Source organism: Leucoraja erinacea, chromosome 17, assembly GCF_028641065.1.
Source record: "Leucoraja erinacea ecotype New England chromosome 17, Leri_hhj_1, whole genome shotgun sequence".
Classification (NCBI taxonomy): Eukaryota; Metazoa; Chordata; class Chondrichthyes; order Rajiformes; family Rajidae; genus Leucoraja; species Leucoraja erinaceus.
The window spans coordinates 37,633,904-37,657,346 of record NC_073393.1 but is presented as its reverse complement, the minus strand read 5'-3'; the positions used below and the strand labels follow the sequence as shown (position 1 = coordinate 37,657,346).

Below are 23,443 nucleotides of genomic sequence, written 5' to 3'. Positions count from 1 at the left end.
TTTGGGACTTTAAACTGTGTTGAGTGTTTGTTATTTATTCTATGTTATGGCTGCAGGCTAAACCATTTCATTGCTCTGAAAAGTGCAATGACAATAAATTGAATCAAATCAATGCGTCCACGATTTCTGGGGCCACTTCCTTAAGTACCCTGGGATGCAGACCATCAGTCCCTGGGAATTTATCAGCCTTCAGTCCTATCAGTCTACCCAACAACATTTCCTGCCTAATGTGGATTTCCTTCAGTTCCTGTCACTCCAGATCTTCTGGCCACTAGTACATCAGGAAGATTGTTTGTGTCTTCCTTAGCGAAGACAGATCCAAGGTACCTGTTCCATTCATCTGCCATTTCCTTGTTCCCTCTAATAAATTCACCTTTTTCCAGTCTTCAAGGATCCAACTTTGGTGTTAACTAATTTTTTCCTCTCCACATACCTAAAGAATCTTTTACTATCCTCCTTTATATTCTTGGCTAGCTTACCTTCGTACCTCATCTTTTCTCCCCGTATTGCCTTTTTAGTTATCTTCAGTTGCTCTTTAAACATTACCCAATCCTCTTGCTTCCCGTTCTTCTTTGCTACGTTGTACTTCTTCTCTTTTATTTTTATACTATCCCTGACGTCCCTTGTCAGCCACGGTCGCCCCTTACTCACCTTGGAATCTTTCTTCCTCATTGGAATGAGCTGATCCTGCACTTTCTGTATTATTCCCAGAAATACCTGCCATTGTTGTTCCACTGTCATTCCTGCTAGGGTATCTTTCCAGTCAACTTTGGCCAGCTTCTCCCTCATGGCTCCATGGTCCCCTTTGTTTAACTGTAACACTGACACCTCTGATTTACCCTTCTCCTTCTCAAATTGTAGATTAAAACTTACCATATTATGGTCACTCCCTCCTAATAGCTCCTTAACCTCAAGTTCCCTTATCAAATCTTGGTTACACAGTGTGCTGCTGTAAACCAGACCGTGCGCAAGCCAAGTATTGTTTTTGTTCTCTCTTGCCAATAAAACTGATTTGAAACTAAACGGACGAGTGAGCCTTTTTTCTGTTCTACTAGTCAGATCCTTGAACCTGTTCCCTTGTAACAGTATAATGTATTGAATTTCTGCTGACTGACGCAACAAAAGCTCATGACAATAAGCTAAACTAAACTCATGGGGTTGAAAACAAAACAAAATAAAATACAGAAGCCCAAAAATATTTACTTAGGAAGAATGTGAAGTGTTCTTGAAGTATAATTGCTACAAGTAATTTACTTCTATTAAAATGCCTCTCAAAAAGTTATGTTAATAATTTGCAAAATGAACAAAGTAACTGGCCATACTTACTTAGGAATACTTTGTTTATTGAAAAGATGCAGTTAAAGAAAGAGGTAGCTGATAAGTACGGATCATTAGCACAAAAAGAAACTGAAAATTATATACACTAAAGAATTATTTTTTTAATGCTACAAATCAAATATACATCTATAAAGATATCTAACATATCACTGCTATATTATAAACTACTGAATACTATGATTAAATATTCACAATACAATTTAAAACAAAATCTGGCAAATTACTATCAGAGTTTGACACCACAACTTCGCTCCATAGATGCTGCTGCACCCGCTGAATTTCTCCAGCTTTTTTGTGTAACCTTCGATTCTCCAGCATCTGCAGTTCCTTCTTAAACACCACAAATTCCTCTTTTGATTTCAATCTAGAAACAGTCGATTATCAGTTTAATTAAACGCCAATGGTTAGAAAACATTGCTTTTCCATGTTGTATTCATTGCAAATTTTCAGAGTTAAACTTAAAGAAAATATCTGCTATGAGCATCCACATAACACAGATCTCAATTACCTTTGTCACATTATTTTGATGTTTCCTATCTAATGGAATTGCAGAAAGTCCCTTGAGGTTCTAATCCAGGTTCCAAATGCTTGCTTCTGCACTTCACTCCATGCTTTCTGATAATTTGTTGCAGCCTCCTTGAATTCCCAGTAGGTTTTTAGCTTAAGGTTTCTGCAAAAAGAAAAAAAATGCATAAGAGAACAATTGCAGTTATGAATGATGACGTACTAAAACAAGGAACCTGATGCATTAAAAACTTTCCATGTTGAGTTTCATTGCCTGTAAAACTCATTATCACCTAGCCCACAGTGGACCATTGTGGGCTCCACCTTTCCTTGATCTTTGTTACTTGTTTGCGTATCTTTCATTTATTTGTTCTATATCTCTATATCACCATCTATAGTGGCTTGCAAAAGTATTCATACCCCTTGAACTTTTCCACATTTTGTCACGTTACAACCACAAACGTAAATGGATTTTATTGGGATTTTATGTGATAGACCAACACAAAGTGGCGCATAATTGTGAAGTGGAAGGAAAATGATACATGGTTTTCAAATTTTTTTACAAATAAATAACTGAAAAGTGTGGCGTGCAAAAGTATTCAGCCCCCTTTACTCTGATACCCCTAAATAAAATCCATTGCAACCAATTGCCTTCAGAAGTCACCTAATTAGTAAATAGAGTCCACTTGTGTGTAATCTAATCTCAGTATAAATACAGCTGTTCTGTGAAGGCCTCAGAGGTTTGTTAGAGAACATTAGTGAACAAACAGCATCATGAAGCCCAAGGAACACACCAGACAGGTCAGGGATAAAGTTGTGGAGAAGTTTAAAGCAGGGTTAGGTTATAAAAAAATATCCCAAGCTTTGAACATCTCACGGAGCACTGTTCAATCCATCATCCGAAAATGGAAAGAGTATGGCACAACTGCAAACCTACCAAGACATGGCCGTCCACCTAAACTGGCAGGCCGGGCAAGGAGAGCATTGATCAGAGAAGCAGCCAAGAGGCCCATGGTAACTCTGGAAGAGCTGCAGAGATCCACAGTTCAGGTGGGAGAATCTGTCCACAGGCCAACTATTAATCGTGCACTTCACAAATCGGGCCTTTATGGAAGAGTGGCAAGAAGAAAGCCATTGTTGAAAAAAAGGCATAAGAAGTCCCGTTTGCAGTTTGCCACAAGCCATGTGGGGGACACAGCAAACATGTGGAGGAAGGTGCTCTGGTCAGATGAGACCAAAATTGAAGTTTTTGGCCTAAATGCAAAACGCTATGTGTGGCGGAAAACTAACACTGCACATCACCCTGAACACACCATCCCCACTATGAAACATGGTGGTGCAGCATCATGCTGTGGGGATGCTTTTCTTCAGCAGGGACAGGGAAGCTGGTCAGAGTTGATGGGAAGATGGATGGAGCCAAATACAGGGCAATCTTGGAAGAAAACCTGTTAGAGTCTGCAAAAGACTTGAGACTGGGGCAGAGGTTCACCTTCCAGCAGGACAACGACCCTAAACATACAGCCAGAGCTACAATGGAATGGTTTAGATCAAAGCATATTCATGTGTTAGAATGGCCCAGTCAAAGTCCAGACCTAAATCCAATTGAGAATCTCTGGCAAGACTTGAAAATTGCTGTTCACAGACGCTCTCCATCCAATCTGACTGAGCTTGAGCTATTTTGCAAAGAAGAATGGGCAAAATGTTCAGTCTCTAGATGTGCAAAGCTGGTAGAGACATACCCCAAAAGACTTGCAGCTGTAATTGCAGCGAAAGGTGGTTCTACAAAATATTGACTCAGGGGGACTGAATACTTTTGCACGCCACACTTTTCAGTTTTTTATTTGTAAAAAAATTTGAAAACCATGTATCATTTTCCTTCCACTTCACAATTATGCACCACTTTGTGTTGGTCTATCACATAAAATCCCAATAAAATACATTTACGTTTGTGGTTGTAACGTGACAAAATGTGGAAAAGTTCAAGGGGTATGAATAGTTTTGCAAGCCACGCGTCTCAACCCGAAACATTACCTATTCCTTTTCTCCAGAGATGCTGCATGACCCACTGAGTTACTCCAGCTTTTGCGTCACTCTCCCCTGACTCGTCATCCCCCAAAACATTATTCATAGGAGCATACCTGCTATCAAGGGAAATGGCCCCAGGGGATTCCTGCACTATCTGCCCATCCACTTTCCTGGTGGTCACCCATTTATTTTCTGCCTGTACATTAAGAACTTTCGGTAGCTTTCCAGTAGCTCCCATCTATGACACTCTCATGCCCCAGGAAATTCCTGAGGTCATGCAGCTGCAGCTGCTCACACTTCCTGTAGGTGTGATCCTCAGGGGCACGGAAAACCCCCCACTTGTTGACATGAATCACTGAGATAATGGCCACCTAGTTTCATTCACAATATCAGTTTCAGTTTCATTTCCGCTACATCCCATGAAAATACCATGGGATGTGTAGGAAAGAACTGAAGATGCTGGTTTAAATCGAAGGTAGACACAAAATGCTGGGGTAACTCAGCGGGAGAGGCAGCATCGCTGGAGGGAAGGAATGGGTGATGTTTCGGATCGGGACCCTTCTTCAGACTGATACCATGGGATAACTGGAGAGAAACTACTTCAACCTTCAAGTTATTCTTGAAACATCCCAGTACATTGTTCACCATATAATTGCGATATGTTTGGTAAATCGCCTCACAGATTTAAAGGAGAGTGGATCTCGTAGAGCTTAATTATGAAACATCTTACCATCCATTTCCTTTATGGATGAGGTTACAATACATCAATGTCAAAATGAAACTCATTTTCCATCCTATTCTAAAAATCAAAATCTGCTATCTAATAGTCACAAAGTGAGCTGAAATCCTCAGCTGTGGGTAAGATCTATTTCAAGGCTCTAAATCTATATACATTTTTGGTGTGTAGATGTACTCCAAGCCGTGACCTGCACATTTTTATTGCACTCTTAATTAAATTCAGCACCGTGTAACAATAAAGCAAACATGTACAAGATGGTCAATCTGAATTATTGGAGTCAACGCAGCAATTACTATCAGAACACCAGCAGTCTGGGATGAAACAGCTTGTCTTGTCTTTTTCAAACTGAAACAGCTGCAAAGCTGTGAAAGATACAATGAGACAGCCATTAAAGACAGATTTGTTTCCCTGCTTAAACATACCACCACGCAATGACCAATAACATTCCGTGAGGCAATATCATATGACTCACATTACCTCAAAGCTTCAAAATGCTGTTTAATAAAGTCGTTAACATACAATAAAGCTTTCTTATTTAAAAGCATGCAGTCGTAAAAGCAGCAGTGTTCCAGCCCCCAACTCTTGTAAACCTTGCATATTTAGAAACCTTGAAGATATTTATTTTATAATTATTTACAGAAAGTGGGCACTGTGGGCAATACCAGTATCCCTGCTCAGCCAAATCTGCCCTCAAGAAGATAGCAGTAAGTCACTTTCTTGACACACTGCAGTCTTTCTGATGATGGTGCCCACACAATGTCATTGATTAGGGAGTTTTAGTTTAGTTTCAGTCTAGGGATACAGCACAGAAACAGCGCTTTGGCCCACCGAGTCCGCGCCGACCAGCGATCCCCGCACATTAACACTATCCTACACACACTGGGGACAATTTTTACATTTATCAAGCCAATCTACCGACAAACCCGCAGGTCTTTGGAGTGTGTGAGGAAACCCACGCAGTCACGGGGAGAACGTACAAACTCCATACAGACAACACCCGTAGTCGGAATCAAACACGGGTCTCCGGCGCTGCAAGCGCTGTAAGGCAGCAACGCTAACCGCTGCACCACTGTGCCACCCTCGGTCGAGTTTCCAGTTTCAATCCAGTAATGTATTTTCATTTCAGAATTGCATGCAATTTAGAGAGAAACACGTGTGTGATATTGTTCCCAAGTGCTTTCTGCCCACATTTATTTTGGCAGTAGATAGACACAAAAAGCTGGAGAGTCTGAAGAAGGATCTCAACCCGAAACGTCACCCATTCCATCTCTCCAGAGATGCTTCCTGTCCCACTGAGTTACTCCAGCTTTTTTGGGTGCCAATTTCCGGTTTAAACCAGCTTCTGCAGTTTCTTCCTAAACATTTATTTTGGCAGCAATGATCTCAGGTTTGGAAGGTTCGATCAGAGGAGCCTAGGCAATAACTAGTCATTTTGTAGATGACACACAGAGAAGACATCGATGTACCGGCGGTGAGCAGATGAATGTTTTGGGTGGTAGAAGGGGTGCAGTCAAGCAGACTTGTCATTCTTCATGGTCCTGGCTTGTTCAAGTAGTGTCAAGAGTTGCAGTCCTCCAAGCAATATTCTATCATACACCTGATGTGTGTCTTGCTGAGCATGAAAAGACTTTAGGAAATCAGATAATAATAGTGAGATAGTCAGACATGTTGTTTAAGCCATGGTATTTATCCATCTGGTTCAGCTGAATTTCTGGTCAATAGTGGTCCCACAAAATTAGTGGAGCACTCCAATGTCACCGAATAACATGGGGAGGTGATTTAGTCCCTTTAGTTGAAGATGGCTCTGGTTTGGTAAGTGTGGCACAAATGTCATTTGTTACTTATGATTCCATGACTGGACGTTGTCTAGGTTTTGATGCATCTGGTCTGAACAGTTTAATTTCTTGTGGGACTGTGAAAAGAATTGACCATGTTGCAGGCATCAGCAAACATTCCCACTTCTGGCCTTATGATGGAAAGAAAACCATTGATGAAAAGGCTGAAGACAGATCATTACCCTGAGTAATCCTTGCAGCAATACTCTGGAGCTGAATCTTAAATCGTGGACTTTATTATGATTGATACCAATTGAGTTCAGTTTTACCAGATGTCACATTGAGATTTATGTTAATAGTTCCAACGGGATGCTCAGGATGAATTAGACACCAAGGGAAGAGTGTCTGCGCAATAAGTATGGAATGGTCAGGAAGAGTCAGATCATAGGGCTTCAATTTGCAATGAGAATATGTTCACTTTCCTCTTAGAGCATCCACACACATGTGATAAAAGAATCCTGGCTTTGGATGGAACAGCAAATAAGATCTGGAAAGATGTCTTCATCTAGATTGTACACTGTAACAAATACATCAAAGTAAATAGGCCAAGAGGAAGTATTTTGATGAGAATTTGATGGCCACCACAAACCTGCAAGTCTAAAGTGGTGTTTAGTTTTAGTTAGTTATTGTTAAACTCCTTTGTGAAAAAGTTTAAATCCTGTAATAAAGCAATTTCAGAGTGGTGGAAAAAGGATAATTGTCTGTTGTCCCATCATGAACTAATTTCTCAAAATAAAATGACAATGTAACATTGACAATTAACATAATACCATAAATGTTTGTGGATAAAATATGTTCTGCACATGTTTGGTACCTGATAGGCTTGCTTGTTAGGTGATCATCGTTAAATAGTCCACTAATGTACTGACAATATTAGATATTAACCTATCCAAGTCGTAGAGTTACAGCGTGAAAACAGGCCCTTTTGCCCAATTTGCCCACGTTTGACCAATATGTCCTATCTACACTAGTCGCACCTGCCTGCGTTTGGCCCATATCCCTCTAAACCTTTCCTATCCATATACCTGTCCATATGTTTCTTAAACGTTGCGATGGTATCCACCTCAACTACCTCCTCCAGCAACTCATTCGATACACCCACCACCCTTTATGTGAAAAACATACCCCTTAGATTCCTATTAAATCTTTCCCCCTTCACCTTAAACCTATGTCCTCTGGCTCTCTATTCTTGGCAAGAGACTTTGTGTGTCTACCCAATCTAATCCTCTCATGATTTTGTACACCTCTATATGATCACCCCTCCTCCTACTGTGCTCCAAAGAATAAAGTCCTAGCCTGCTCAACCTCTCCCACTAGTTCTGGCAACATCCTTGTAAATCTTCTCTGCACCCTTTCCAGCTTGACCACATCCTTCCGATAACATGGTGTCCAGAACTGAACACAATACTTCAAACGTCTTATAGAACTGCAACATGACCTCTCAACTTCGATTCTCAATACTTGGACTGATGGTCAATGTGCCAAAAACCATTTTGACCACCCCATCTACATTGATGCCACTTCCAAACTATGTACCCGCACTCCTCAATCCCTCTGCTCGACAACACTCCCCAAAGTCTAACCATTCACTGTGTAGTCCCTGCTCATGTTAATCTTCCCAAAATGCAACACCTAATATTTCTCAGTATTAAACTCTATCAACCATTCCTCAGCTCACCTGCCCAACCAATCAAGATCCTGCTGTAATTTTTGACAACTATCTATACTACCTACACTACCATCAACTTTATGTCATCTGCAAACTTGCTAATCTTGCCATGTACGTCCCTATCCATCCATCCATCCATCCATCCATCCATCCATAACTAAAAACTCTCATCTTGTCCTCTTCTGGTTTGCGTTGTTCTTACATTTGCGCAAAAACGGTTTCCGATAGTGCTATGATTTTTCGCCACCTTACTCGCCATTCTCCTGTGCTGCAAGTGCACCAAGTTTTGTTCAGATCGGTGGAATATTACAAAAGTTATTAAGGTATAAAAACCGTAAAAACCGTGCCTGCGCAGATTGGTCTCCTCTTCTGTCAGCAGTTTGGTCTTCCCTCCTGTCATTCGCCAGGACGGCAACATCCCTTCCGGCACCCGCTGTCAATCACCGGCGGCGAGGAGAATAAAGCTGAAGCAGAGTGAACAGAGTGTGGAGAGCGAGTGGGCGTAGCATCTGCGTCCACGACGATGAGCCGGAGCCGGAGCCGGGAGCCGCTGGGGGCAGCTGAGTGAGGCCGGGGGTCAGGAACCACGAGCCGCTGAATGTGGCCGGGGCCGGAGGCTGCAGAGTGCGGCCAGAGCCAAGGCCCGTAGCCACTGAGTGCGGCCAGTGCAGGGGCTGGGAGCCGCTGCATGAGGCGGAGCCGGGAGCCATCCCCGTCCCAAACTGAGGGATGCTCCCCACTGGTAGGCAGCAGTAGCCAATGGCAGCGGTAGGTCACGGCAGCGGTAGGCCACGGCAGAGCTCCTCCCCACACCGGCCCCCGACAGGTCCCGTCTGAAGCCCCCCCCCCGCCTGAAGTCGTCCCAGCTCCCGTCCGGAGCCATCCCCAACCCCAGCTGCCGTCCCCGCCCCTCCCGCCTGAAGCCGTCCCTATCCCCAGCTGCAGTCCATTCGGCCCACAACACACATACTAGCCCAAGAAAAGTCAAGTCGTCCCACAATGTCCGTACTAGCCTCTCCCCCGGCTACAGGGTGCTTCCCCCCACCTGAAGCTGTCCTAGTCCCCGGCTACAGGACGCTCCCGCTGGCCCCTACCGGAGGCCGGTGGGGAGCGGCAGCGGCAGGGGTAGGCCACGGCAGCGCTCCCCACCACCAGCCTGAAGCGGTCCCCCTCCCCCTCCCGCAGCTGTGGGGCGCCTGAAGACGTCCCCATCCCCCGGCTACAGAATGCTCCCGCCGGCCCCCGGCTGAAGCTTTCCCCCGTCCCCAGCCGGCCCCCGGCTGAAGCTTTCCTCGTCCCCAGCTGCAGAACGCTTCCCCCCACCGGGCACCCGCATGAAGCCGTCCCCCTCCCCCGGCTAAAGAACGCTCCCGCCGGCACCCGCCTGAAATCGTCCCCACCCCCCAGCGACAGAATGTTCTCACCGGCCCCCGCCTGAAGCCGTCCCTGTCCCCAGCTGCAGGATGCTTCCCCCCACCGGCCCTCGACAGCCTCTGCCTGAAACCGTGCCCCACCCCCGGCTGCAGAACGCAACAAGAGATGCAACAAGAAAGAATTAGACTAAATAAATCTCATCTGAAATGTTTAAATTGGTGTTATATTTTAAGAGTTATTCACATTTTAAGCTTTAACAAATCCCTTTTCCACTTGTGACGGTGGGACTCAATGGTTCCGGAGCAGCCTACCAAGCGGAACTTTGTTGAATGTCTTGCTGAAATTCTTATATACGTCTACAGCTCTGCCTTCATTGATCTTTTTGGTCGCATCATCAAAAAATGCCATCAGATTTGTGAGACACATTCTCCCACGAAAACCATGCTGACTATCTGTTGTGTATTTGTTGCTTGGAACTGACTTTAAATAATACTCGGACACGGGAGTAAACTAACAAGCTTCTTTATTCTGAACGCCACCTTGAGTCTCTCCTGCACCTGCGTACCCTTGCGCAAGACATCAAATATGTTAATTCTATTTCATACATCACACTCCTCCCCCTTTAACTCGGAGGCAGGTAACACCATTTCTATTTCATACACCACACTCCTCTCCTTTCAACTTGGTGGCAGGTAACTTAATTTCACCTTCACGGTATATGCTCTTTATCTAAAGTATAATTGATTTATACACTGTTGCAAAATTGTATTATTAAAGTCATCTAATATACATCCTCATTACTGTAATAATCATATCTAAATTAGAACATAATTTTTCCATTCCACCCATTTTCCTTAAACCAAATACATTACACCTTGCTTTATGTGTTACCATTTTCCGTTCCCTTATGGCACTACAATGTGTAAATTGCGAACTCTTTCTAATCGTTCTAGCTCTGCCTATATCTCTGCCTCTTCCTTTTTTAAAAAAAATATTCTAATCTTAGTTTGAAGATTTCTTCCTGTTCATGACATTCTGCTAAAGTTAACGTTTTATTTTCTGCTTCGTATATTCGCTTTGTTTTCCTCTGTTTCTGTTCATTATTTTGTAGGTGGCATCTGATACATGACTGCAGGTTTTCGTTTTGCTAGCAGCTTTCTCTGTCGCTCAATTTCCTCGCGCTGCGTATTTATCTGCTCGTGTTGTTCAGTGCTCAGTGAAGGAGGCTCCATGCCGGACTGTAGTGAAGTGTCCAAGTCGCAATCGTTCCTGCATACTTTTGTCTCGATCGACAAGCCTCTCTTGTTTAGACTTTTCTATTAGCAGCTTTTTACTCATTGTCACACATTTATTTAACTGTTCTTTGTATTGTTTAAGCCTTTTCTGTTGTTCATCTACTTGTCTTCTTAAGTCACATTTCTGGTTCTTCAGCAAGTAGTAGGATCTATGTTGTCTTTGCAATACAACAGTGGCTTTGATTTGTGCTCTGTATAGTTTTCTTGCTTCATAAGCAAGGTAGTAATACTGCACTATAATTGCTGTATATTTCAGTTTGGGGAAGTCTTTCTTATATGAACTCATACGGAGTACTGACTGAACTTTTACAGCAGCCCTCTTTTGCTTAACCCACTGCCTAACCACCATACACTTGTTGGCAGCCTGAATGGTAATGGTTGCATACCCCATTTACTGATATTGCACAAACTGGGAATGCCCTATTTTGCATGCTTTGTACCATCTCTGGATCGAAATGACTGCTTGTCGCATACCTCTGTAGCGTACCCTTGATCGGTACCCAAGGAATGAAGTTTGCAGAGTGACTATAGCCGTCTTTTGAATCAAGAAATGTTTTCTTGTAATGCACATCATTAAGAATGACTTAATATGGCATGCTGCATTGATTTTCTCAACCAATTCTCTGGCTTTGACTCTGCGGTAGAAGGCCTGAATACAAACCACTGCTATTCTCAAACTATTATAATGTCTCACATGGGCATCTCTTATCTGGCAAGCCCGGTATCGTTGTTGTACAGCAGTGGCGGACCAGCGTAGTTTCTTAAAATACTGCCGCTGTTTATGCATTTGATAATAAGTCTGTATGACCAATCAATCAATCAATCAATCAATCAATCAATCAATCCATCAATCCATCAATCCATCAATCCATCAATCTTTATTGTCATCTTGCAAGCAACAGTTGTACAGTGCAAAATGAAAAGACGTTTCCCAGGGATTAGCGGAGCATCGCACATGAAATTTAAAACATTTCACACATAATAACACTAAAAACAATCCAGTCCCTGATGGAACAGTATAAATAGTTAAAAGCAGGTAAAACACAACGTTAAAATACAATAAACCAATCATAAAAATGTGTCCGGGGCAGCTGATTTGAGTGGCCAGTGCCAGTTATTAAAGTGTCCGTGCCAGCCGCAGAATCAAGTGACTGTGAGTACAGAGTGACTGTTTAGCAGCCTCACAGCCTGTGGTAGGAAGCTGTTTAGCAGTCTTGTAGTCCGGGCTTTGATGCTTCGATATCTCTTGCCTGATGGCAGGAGATCCAGGTGTATGTGGAGGGGGTGCAGTTTGTCCTTAGCAATTCTCTGAGCTTTTTTCAGACAGCGGCTCTGGAACAGTTCTTGTACCGAGGGTAGGGAGACGCCAATGATCCTCTCTGCTCCCCTCACTACCCTCTGCAGAGCCTTCCTGTCCGAGCAGTTGCAGGTGCAGTACCACGTATTTATGCAGTACGTGAGTACAAGCTCCACCGTACCCCTGTAGAAAGTCCTGAGGATGTTGGTGGGGAGTGAGGCCTGTTTTAGTTTCCTCAGGAAGTGCAGTCGCTGATGGGCCCGTTTGACGGTCCCAGTGGTGTTCCTGGACCAGGTGAGGCTGTCTGCAATTTGCACACCGAGGAACTTTATGCTCTCCACTCTCTCCACTGTAGTGCCACTGATGTTTAAGGGTGTATGCTTTGGCTGCGCCCTCCTGAAGTCGACAACCATCTCCTTCGTTTCGTCGACATTTAATTCTAGATTATTTTTGCCGCACCAGTCCACTAGTTGTTTTACTTCCTCCCTGTACATTGATTCGTCATCTCCGCTGATGAGTCCCACCACTGTTGTGTCATCCACAAATTTTATGATCTTATTGTCCCTGAATCTGGCAGCACAGTCATGTGTGAGAATTGTGAACAACAGCGGGCTGAGCACACAGCCTTGAGGGGAGCTGGTGCTCAGCGTGATCGAGCCTGAAGTGTTCTTGCCAACACGGACTGACTGCGGTCTCTCTGTCAGAAAGTCCAAGATCCAGTGACCCAGCAGGGTTAGTTTCTCCACAAGTCTCTGTGGGATGATGGTGTTAAACGCCGAGCTGAAGTCAATGTACAGGATTCTGCCGTATGTGTTTTTGTTTTCCAGATGCGTGAGTACTGTGTGCAGCGTGGTAGAGATGGCATCCTCTGTAGAACGGTTGGGGCGATAGGCAAACTGGAGGGGGTCTAATGATGAGGGGAGGCTGGCAGTAATGTGGGGTTTCACCAGGCGTTCAAAACACTTCATTATTATTGGGGTCAGGGCGACAGGGCGGTAGACCTTGGCAGATTTGTGCATGTACTGCAATTGCTTTCGAACAAGCATTCCTCGGTGGGCAGCCTGAAGCAGCACAACGCTGCTGCGTACCTTCACGTAATTTTTGCGATCAGTTTTCATTTGAAGGTGTGCTCTTTAATGGGTTTGTACTATTATAGCTGCAATTTCATTGCCCTGTACGGACAGTATACTCTGTGCATTCTAAATGCTGCTTGTATTACCGTTGCTGCCTTCTGTTTGTCCCGGATCACTCTCCGTACCTTCATACCCCTGAAGGCAGCTTGAATAGTTAGGGTTGCCCTCTGGATGGCAATGTCCCTTTGCCCTTTTGGTTTTTTGTGCTAAATTGTATGTATGCACTGAGTACGAGCAGCTTTCAGTTTCACTGTACATGTATAGTGACAATAAATGGCATATCTATATCTATCTTTGACTTCTGTCCCTTTGCATTTGACTTCTGTCTAGTACGTGTGCCCTGTACTGCTGTTGGTAAGCTCTAACAGCATCACACTGGCTTTTGGTGTGACCCGTTCCAGAGCACCTGAAACACCTACTATCTCTGCCTTTACACATCGCCGGCTCATGGCTGCCTCCACATCTCCAGCACTTTTTGGATTTGTGAATCTTGTCTCTGGATGCCTTTCAGGGGCTCCCTGCCTTCTTTAGTTCAAGCTCCTTGTCTCTGGATGCCCTTGGAGGTTTTGGTAATGAGCAATTAATGCCTCCTTACATTCCTCGTTCGTGCAGCAACGCATGTAAGGTGGAATAACCCTTGCTTCCTAAGCCTACAATGAACCAATCTCTCTTCTTCTCCTCCGCAGTGATATCATTGAAAATTAACCAAGCCTCCAAGACCGGTCCATTTCTCAAAATTATACCCCGAATCTAACTGGGGCACGTTTCTTACAATTAAAGTAGCCATGCTCCCCTGTTGCTATTCAGGTGCACTATGTTCTGTTCTCTCACTGTGTTCTCTGCCCTGGACTTAATCCTTCTACAAACTAAGAAGTTATCCAGCCCACTGTCCAGAGACTTTATGAATTTAATGTATGGGTCACTGTATCAATGATTTAATTAAATCTGTGCGCATAGCAGATATATGGTTTAAAATGTTCTAGTTTGCTATTATCATGAAATGTTGGGTTATTAGTATAAATCTATTATAAGAATTAGTAATAGTCAAGTCAAGACCCCCAAGAGAGTTTATTGTCATGTGTCCCTGACAGAATTTCATTGTCCTGTCAGGGACACATGACAATAAACTCTCTTGGGGGTCTTGACTTGACTATTACTAATTCTTATAATAGATTTATACTAATAACCCAACATTTCATGTTAATAGCAAACTAGAACATTGTAAACCATATACCTACTATGAACACAGATGTAATTAAATCATTGATACAGTGACCCATACATTAAATTCATACAGTCCAACTTTGGCTGTGAGAAATTCACCGGTCCGACTGTCTCTGGACTCCGGCGCCTCAGCGACCTCTCAGTCTGTCTTCACCGGGCTTTTGTTGGCTTTTGCTGCTTTGCCTGTTGCTGCTGGGCTGACTGTGTCTCGCTGGCGGGGGCTGGCTGTATCTCGCTTTTCTCGCGGTCGGGCTGGCCCCTTTCCGTGGCTGAGTCCACTTCTCTCTCGGCCGGGTCCGCTTCTCTCGCGCGGCCGGGCTTTCTCTCACGGCCGGGAAGGCTCCGCCCACAGCCAGGCTGACTCTGCTCACGGCCGTCTCGTGTGGCCGGGCTGGAGACTCACCCGACGTCGGTGACGGCTGCTGGGCCTGGTCGTGGGCTGCACAGCCCTGGAAAGCGTTCCAGGTAAGTTGACACCGTCGCTGTCCTGCTGGTTATGCTTCTAGCTTCCAGCTGCGCTCTTCGGTGACACTCACTGCCCCACTTGTTTTCCTTGTGCTCTTGCTTCCTTGCGCCCCGTTCCGACCTTTCTTTTCTTTGGCGCCAATTCAAATACCATTTGGCGCCAAATCTTTTTGCTTGGTGCTATTCCAATTTGTGTCGCCAAATACAAACTCTTTTTTTAAACTTTTTTCTTTTCTCTTGGCAGTACTCCTTCTTTCCTTCTCTGTTCTTTGATCCTAGTCGCCAATTGTTGTGTATTTGTTGCTTGGAACTGACTTTAAATAATACTCAGACACGGGAGTAAACTAACAAGCTTCTTTATTCTGAACGCCACCTTGACTCTCCCCTGCGCATGCACACCCTTGCGCAAGACATCAAATATGTTAATTCTATTTCATACATCACACTGTCCTAAATCAGCTTTTGTCCACCTAAATCCATATAGGAAAGAACTGCAGATGCTGGTTTAAATCGAAGGTATACACAAAATGCTGGAGTAACTCGGTGGGTCAGGCAGCATCCCTGGAGAGAAGGAATGGGTGATGTTTCGGGTCACGACCCTTCTTCAGACTGATGTCAGGGGAGGGGGCGGGACAATGATAGAATAGTCGGAGACAGTAAGACAAGTGGGAGAACAGGGAAGGGGGAGGGGATGGAGAGAGAAAGCAAGGGCTATCTGAAGTTAGAGAAGCAATGTTCATACCGCTGGGGTGTAAACTACCCAAGCCAAATATGAGGTGCTGTTCCTCCAATTTGCACTGGGCCTCACTCTGACAATGGAGGAGGCCCAGGACAGAAAGGTCAGATTGGGAATGGGAGGGGGAGTTGAAGTGCTGAGCAGCCGGGTGATCAGGTATGTTAAGTTTGGACTGAGTGGAGGTGTTCAGCAAAACGATCGCCGAGCCTGCGCTTGGTCTCGTCCATGTCGAAAAGTACTCTCTAGTAACTTTCTGGCCACAGATGTTCAGCTCACTGGACTGTAGTTCCCAGCCTTTTCCCTGCAGCCCATCTTGAATAGAGGCACGGCAACAGCCTCCAGTCTTCCGTGCCTGTATTTAGTGATGACTCAAAACCTCAGCCAGCGCTCCTGCAATTTCATCTCTAGCTTCCTAATGTCCTCGACCTTAATGCTAACTGCTCTCAAGACACTTCCAGTGACTGCCCCAAGTTCCTCAGTCTTCCGGTATTTCTCCACGGTAAAAACAGAGGAGAAATATTTGTTGACGACCTTGCCCATCTCCTGTGGCTCCACGCAGAGTTGAATGCTTTGATTCCTGAGGGGTCCCACTCTTTCTCTCGTTACCATTTTTCCCTTTATGTACGGGATGATCCTTAATGCTATCTGGCAGTGGCATCTCCTGTTCCCTTTTTGCCCTTCTGATTTCCTTTTTTTTAGCTTGCTCATTAGTTCCCCTAGCTCTTTCAGGGATACACTTGACCCAAGCTGCCTATACCAGTCCCATGCCTCCTTCTTACTCCTGACCAAAGCCTTAATTTTCCTCGTCATCCAATCTGCCTTGACGTTCACTCTATCAGAGACAATAGACAATAGGTGCAGGAGTAGGCCATTCGGCCCTTCAAGCCAGCATCGCCATTCACTGTGATCATGGCTGATCATCCACATTCAGTACCCCGTTCCTGCCTTCTCACCATATCCCCTGACTCCGCTATCAGGACGTGCATGTTCTGAACTCGTTAGCACACTTTTAAAAACATCACACTTTCCTGACCTTCTTTCATTCTGGATTACAATATCAAATGACACACATGTGACTAAAAAATAGTTAACATCTATCCTTTCTTTGAAAATTAACTTTCACTCAACGTAAGCCTTTACACAAGGTTGATCACTTAATTACTCCCGGTCATATTGCAAGAAACTGTCGAAACAAAGTTTTTACATTATATAACTATTCCAAGAAATAAGCAGTTGTTGGCAGTACAAACGCACTTTTTAAACAGTTCAGATCCAGTTAAAATAAAATGGATTGCAAACTGATTTGGCATTTGTCCATTCCCTCCCAAGATGCTGCCTGACCCGTTGAATTCCTCCAGCACTTCATGTTCTGCTCAACATCTGCAGTTTCCTGTGTTTCCATTTGGCATCATTTATGTTTGCATTCGGAAAATGTTGGGATCACATTTTTTTCCCATTGTTCCAAAGGCAAAATTAGACAACTGTTGCACGTTAAGCAGTGAGGCACTGTGACAATGGAAATCAAGCTAAATGAGTCCAAATATTCACTGTGACTGAAACAATTATATGAAACTTTAGCCTACCACAAGAATCTCCAGAATTGACTGGAAATGTAATGATTAGGAACAGAAACGGAACATTCATCTTTTTTATTTATGAATTATGACAGTGCATTATTGGAATCATTCCACCTTTTCACCATATTATTCTGCCCTAATTGGCAAGTATTCATCGTCCACTGAGAGGCATTCTGTATGATCCTACTGTGGACAGGCACAAAATGCAGGCGCATCACTGGAGAAAAAGGATAGGCGACCTTTTGGGTCGTGTCCTTCTTCAGACTGATTGCAGTTGGGAGAGCGGGCAAGAAAACTGGAAGTGAAGAGCAAACAGGACAAATCGGGGTTGGCAACTGGTGAACTCAGGCAAGGTGGTTCCCTGATAGGCTACCTGTTGGCTAGAGACAGATGTGAGACCAAGTGGGGTACACGGTTGCGAATGGTGGAACGAGCTTCTTACTTTTAGTGGAGGAAGGGGAGGGACAGGAAAGGGGAGGGGAGGGGGGGTAGAGTTGGGACGGTGGTGTTTGCAGAAGTTAAGTAAAATTAGAGCATTCAATGTTCACACCATTGGGTTTGAAAGCTACCCAAGCAAAATATGAGGTGTTGTTCCTCTAATCTGTGTGTGCGGCCTCGGTCTGGAAGAGTCCCAGGATAGAAAGATCAGGATGGGAATGGGAAGGGGAGTTAAAGTGGTTAGCAACTGGGAGATCCAGTTGGCCTTGGCAACTGTTTCACTGAGCACAAGAGCTCAGCGAAACGGGTCTATGCTTGGTCTTGCCGATGTACAGGAGGAACTCACATCAGGAACACTGGATGCAGTAGATGAGGTTAGGGGAGGTGCATGTGAACCTCTGTCTTACCTGGAAGGACTGCTGGTATTCCTGGATGGAGCTCAGTGAGGAAGTATAGGGGCAGGTGTCACATATCCTGCGGTTGCAGGGGGCAGGTACCTGGGAAGGGGGTGGTTTGGGTGGGAAGAGATAAGTGAACCAAGGAGTTACAGAGGGAGTGGTCTCTGCAGGCAATGGAATGAGGTGGAGATGAGAAGATGTGATGAACATTGGAGGTAGCAAAAATAGAGGATGATGTGTCGCATACGGAGGCTGGTGGCGGGGAAAGGTGAGGGGAACTCTGTCCCTGATGCATCTGCAAGTGAGGGAGCGAGAGGAGACGTATGTGGGGGATCCATCTATGACAGAAGGGGGAAACCACATTTACTAAAGAATGAGGACATCTTGGATGTATGGAAAACCTCATCTTTGGAACAGATGTAGCAGAGATGGAGCAGAGATGTAACAGATGCATCTTTGCAAGAGGTAAGGTGGAAAGAAGTTATGCAAATTTGTACCCTTCACACACACATTTTCATCAGTAAATTCTCTGTACTTACCTCAACACGTTGAAAAATCATACACGCACTGAGACATTTAAACTTACTTTCAGAGAGAAATCATGAATTTCATTTTTACAGGGCTATATTTTTCATGTACTTGTACATGTACTTTTGGCTAACACAAGTCAAACTGGTCTCTCTGCGCTCTCAAAATTTGAATTGAACGTAATATCATAACAGGTGTAACATTCTTGCATCATAATCTTTTACAGTATTTAAATCTTTGTTTTGTAATGTAAACTTGAATTAATGTCATGGATTCCTTTGTTAAACAGTCCACTACTGAATACACTTAAATATAAAATTACTTGTATTTCAATTACATTTGAAATAGTTTTATGAATAGTTCTATATTTTGCCACTGAAATGATTACCTACCGAAGGGAAACTGGGTAGTTCTGTTCAGAAAGAAAAGTGAGAAGTTCTCGGAATACCATGAAAAGCTCAGCCTTGCAAATTCTACACCTATAAATAAAGAATCAAGTTTATTATATTGTAACACCGTTTACTTCTTTAAAGATGCTACTGAATGGTTTCCAATGGATTCACTAATTACAGATTAATCAACTGCCTTCTGATGTGGATAATTTCGTATTACAATGCATTTGTATTATATTTTACCACACATTGAACTGGTCCAAATCACCTTGAAACCTGTTTGCATCTCCCACATATTCCACATCCCCATCCAATTTCTTATCAGCAAACTTATACATTTTGCATTTGGTTCCCTTATCAAAATTATTGATATACATCATCAAAAGCAAGGGCCCAAGCACTGATCCCCGTGATACACCAGCAGTCACCACCTGCCTCTGAATGAGGAACTGCTGTGAGGCTCTGGAACACATTCAGGCTGTGTGGTGAAACGGACCATTTATTGCATGTTATCCATTCTCTCAGAGCTCCCTCTAGAGGTAGGATTGAAAGCAGCAGAAGCAGATGACAGAGCATTAGTCAAGGCCAGGTTACACAAAAAAGCTGGAGAAACTCAGCGGGTGCAGCAGCATCTATGGAGCGAAGGAAATAGGCAACGTTTCGGGCCGAAACCCTTCTTCAGACTGATCGGGGGCGGGGTGGGTGGGGACAAGAAAGGGAAAAGGAGGAGTAGCCAGAAGGCTGGGGGGTGGGAGGAGACAGCAGGGGAGCTGAGGAAGGGGAGGAGACAGCAAGGACTAACAAAATTGGGAGAATTCGATGTTCATGCCCCCGGGGTGCAGACTCCCCAAACGGAATATGAGGTGCTGTTCCTCCAATTTCCGGTGCTGCTCGCTGTGGCCATGGAGGAGACCCAGGACAGAGAGGTCGGAGGCGGAGTGGGAGGGGGAGTTGAAGTGCTGAGCCACCGGGAGGTCAGATATAGATATGCCATTTATTGTCACTATACATGTACAGTGAAACTGAAAGCTGCTCGTACTCAGTGCATACATACAATTTTAGCACAAAAAACAAGAAACAGAAAAATCAAAAAACAGAAGGGAGAATGGGGGGGGAATAAGTGCACAAATTCTGCGGCGCTACATACATATATACAGATGGAAGTCCGTGTTGGGCGGTGTAGTCAGTGCATGTGTGAATTTGAATTTATAGTAGATATAATTCTTGGAAAGCAACTATTCCTGAGTCTGTTTGTCCTGGATTTGATGCACCTATAGCGCCTTCCAGAGGGCAGCAGGTCGAACAGTCCAAACGCAGGATGGGAGCTGTCTTGGATTATCTTCTTTGCCCTGCTAAGGCAGCGGGAGGTGTAGATGTCCATCAGGGAGGGGAGAGGGCAGCCAATGATCCTCTGCGCTGTCCTGGTTACCCTCTGAAGCCTCTCCCTGTCTGCCATGGTGCAGCTGCCTAACCATGCTGTAATGCAGTATGTCAGCAGGCTCTCGATGGACTAGCGGTAGAAGGTCAGCAGCAGGTTAGAGTCCAGGTTGTGCTTCCTGAGGACCCTCAGGAAGTGCAGCCGCTGCTGAGCCTTCTTGATGACCGCTGTCGTGTTGTCCGTCCAGGAGATGTCAGCAGCGATATGGACGCCGAGAAACCGGAAGGTGTTGACCCTCTCCACACACTCGCCGTTGATGTGTAGGGGGGCTAAGTCGGTGCTGTGCCTCCTGAAGTCGACAATGAGCAATCAGCTTGGTTATTGCGGACCGAGCGGAGGTGTTCGCCGAAACGATCGCCCAACCTCCGCTTGGTCTCACCAATATAGATCTGCTGACATCTAGAGCAGCGGACGCAATAGATGAGGTTGGAAGAGATGCAGGGGGGAGATGGGAAGATGTGGCGAGTTGGAGGTGACGAAACTGACGGAGGATGTATGTGATGTTGTATGTGACGGCTGGTGGGGTGAAAGGTGAGGACTAGGGGGACTCGGCCCTTGTTGCGAGTGCGGGGATGGGGAGAGAGAGCAGTGTTGCGGGGTATGGAAGAGACCCTGGTGCGAGCCTCATTTATGGTGGAGGAGGGGAACCCCCGTTCCCTGAATAGTGAGGACATTTCAGATGTCCTGGTGTGGAACGCCTCATCCGTGGAGCAGATGCGGCGTAGACGGAGGAATTGGGAGTAGGGGATGGAGTCCTTACAGGAAGCAGGGTGGGAAGAAGTGTAGTCCAGATAGCCATGGGAGTCAGTGGGTTTATAGTGTATGTCGGTTAGAAGTCTATCACCTGCAATGGAGATAGTGAGGTCAAGGAATGGTAGGGAAGTGTCGGAAATGGTCCAGGTGTATTTGAGTGCCGGATGGAAGTTAGTGGTGAAGTGGATGAAGTCAGTCAGTTGTGTGCGGGTGCAGGAGGTGGCACCAAAGCAGTCGTCGATGTAGCGGAGGTAGAGGTCGGGGATGGGGCCCTGGTATGGCCAGTTGCCTCTGCAGCAAAATATGACTGCATCGTTCATATACAAATCTTGAACGGCAATTGGAATATGGTGCTTCTGTACTTGAAATGGCCCATCATACAATAGAGTTATAATGTTATAGAGTTGTACAGCCCGATACTGTATCATGCTTGAAGCCACATCACCGGTGCTGAATGCAGTACCAACTGTAGACTAGCTAAACACTTGGCGTGTATCTGTGCTCTCAGTTGCATGCCATTTCATGCCCCTTGGCATTCTCCACTGCCAGAGCAAAGCCAAATGCAAACTAGAACAGTATCTCATGTTTCAGAGGATTAAATGGAACTAAATGGAATGAACATTCAATTTTCTCATCTCAAGAACCTTGCATTCCTCTCTCTTACCTTCTGATCTACCTAGATTCACTCAAACCACCTTTCCAAACCCCATTCCTGCTGCTTTAGTTTTTCTTTCTTTCCCCAACCTGGTTCAATCTGCCCATCACCACACATTTATACCACAAAACTTCATATCCCCTTCCCCTAACTGACTCCATCTGCCCATTATCCTCCTCCTCAACTGTTTCCACCTATCACCTGCAGGCTCATGGCTAGCTCTCCTCTACACTCATCCCAATGCAGGGTGTCAACCTGAAACTTTAACTATCCCTCTATCTCCATGGTGGCTGTTTAACCCCCCCTCCCCCCTCCCCCCATCAGAGTTTGCTCCAGGTTCCAGCATCTGCAATCTTTTATGTCTCTTAAAAAAGGGTGTACTTAAAATCCTGTCTTCATTCAAGCTTTCAGTCAACATCCCAGTATTTTGTGCAGGAAGGAACTGCAGATGCTGGTTTAAACCGACGATAGACACAAAATGCTGGAGTTACTCAGGCAGCATCTCTGGAGAGAAATAATGTTTTTCCCTTTTCTGACTCTAGTCTGAAGAAGGGTCTCGACGCGAAACGTCACCCATTCTTTCTCTCCAGAGATGCTACCTGACACGCTGAGTTATTAGAGCATTTTGTGTCTATGCCCAGTATTTTCCTTGGCTTGGCATGTACTTCTGTTCAAATTCCTTATCAAACAGTTTCGTGGGATCTTTTTCGATGGGTTATAAGCAATATTGTTACCCTTCTCAAAATTCAACACCACATTTTTCTGTATTAAATTTCATCTTACATTCATCTGGTCTGCCTATCAGTCTGCTCATCTTATCGACCATTCAATACCATTAGCTTATTATTTGGTAATATATATTTAAATGTACAGAACATATGTGTGAGGAAAAGTAAGAAATGCCATTGCATATTAATGACATTATTTTAGCTAATTAAAAAATAGTAATTTGTACCTCGCTTGGGGCGTTTCCAGTATCTTTTTTGTGGCTCCTTGTTTATAGCCATTTACAGTGACGTCTAGTGGTTGGTCTGGTACAGCACTCCAACTTAACGCTGTAAAATATATATATTTTTAAAATTATGTCTGATTTATGTGATGACCATTATGGAGAGTGAATTGAATGAAAGGATGTAGGAAAATTGTTTTCAGATGTTGAACCATGCAGAGCAAGTTGGCTTGACTTAAACATAAAACAAAATTCTTGCATTTTCCAAAAGAAAGTTGCAGTTTAATGACTAGTTTTTTACTGTAGTTTAGAGATACAGCATGGAAACTGGCCCTTTGGCCCACCGAGACCATCGATCACCCATTTACACTAGTTCTATGTTATTCCACTTCCTACACACTAGGGACAATTTATGGAGGCCAATTAGCCTACAAACCCACACATCTTCAGAATGTGGGAGGAAACCAGAGCACCTGGAGGAAATCCACGTGGTCACAGCAAAAACGTGCAAACTCCACACAGACAGCATCCGAGGTAAGGATTGATCCCAGGTGTCTGGTGCTGTGTGGCAGCTGCTCTGTCCACTGCACCACTGTGCTGGCCTATCATGTTGTTGATGATGTAACATGTGAAATCATAACATAATCTAAGCCAAAAGAAAAGAAAGTCAAAAAGTGAAAA

The 23,443-nt window shown here is 44.5% G+C and overlaps 1 protein-coding gene across 3 annotated transcripts in view; it reads right to left on the bottom strand.

Annotated features, from left to right (window-relative positions):
• Positions 1-1,322: 1,322 nt before the first annotated feature.
• The window catches only part of adat1 (adenosine deaminase tRNA specific 1), a 48,156-nt gene continuing 26,035 nt past the window's right edge, over positions 1,323-23,443 (bottom strand). The window contains exons 8-11 of one of the 3 annotated variants that reach the window (XM_055648976.1): positions 22,769-22,868; positions 18,968-19,054; positions 1,847-2,008; positions 1,323-1,702 (exon numbers count right to left, since the gene is read on the bottom strand). In XM_055648976.1, the coding sequence (XP_055504951.1) occupies positions 1,876-2,008; positions 18,968-19,054; positions 22,769-22,868 (320 nt within the window). In that variant the 3' untranslated portion in view covers positions 1,323-1,702; positions 1,847-1,875. Of the gene's footprint in view, positions 2,009-17,363; positions 17,507-18,967; positions 19,055-22,768; positions 22,869-23,443 lie in introns of those variants that run through there. The other 2 variants (XM_055648975.1, XM_055648977.1) reach the window with 2 other exon arrangements.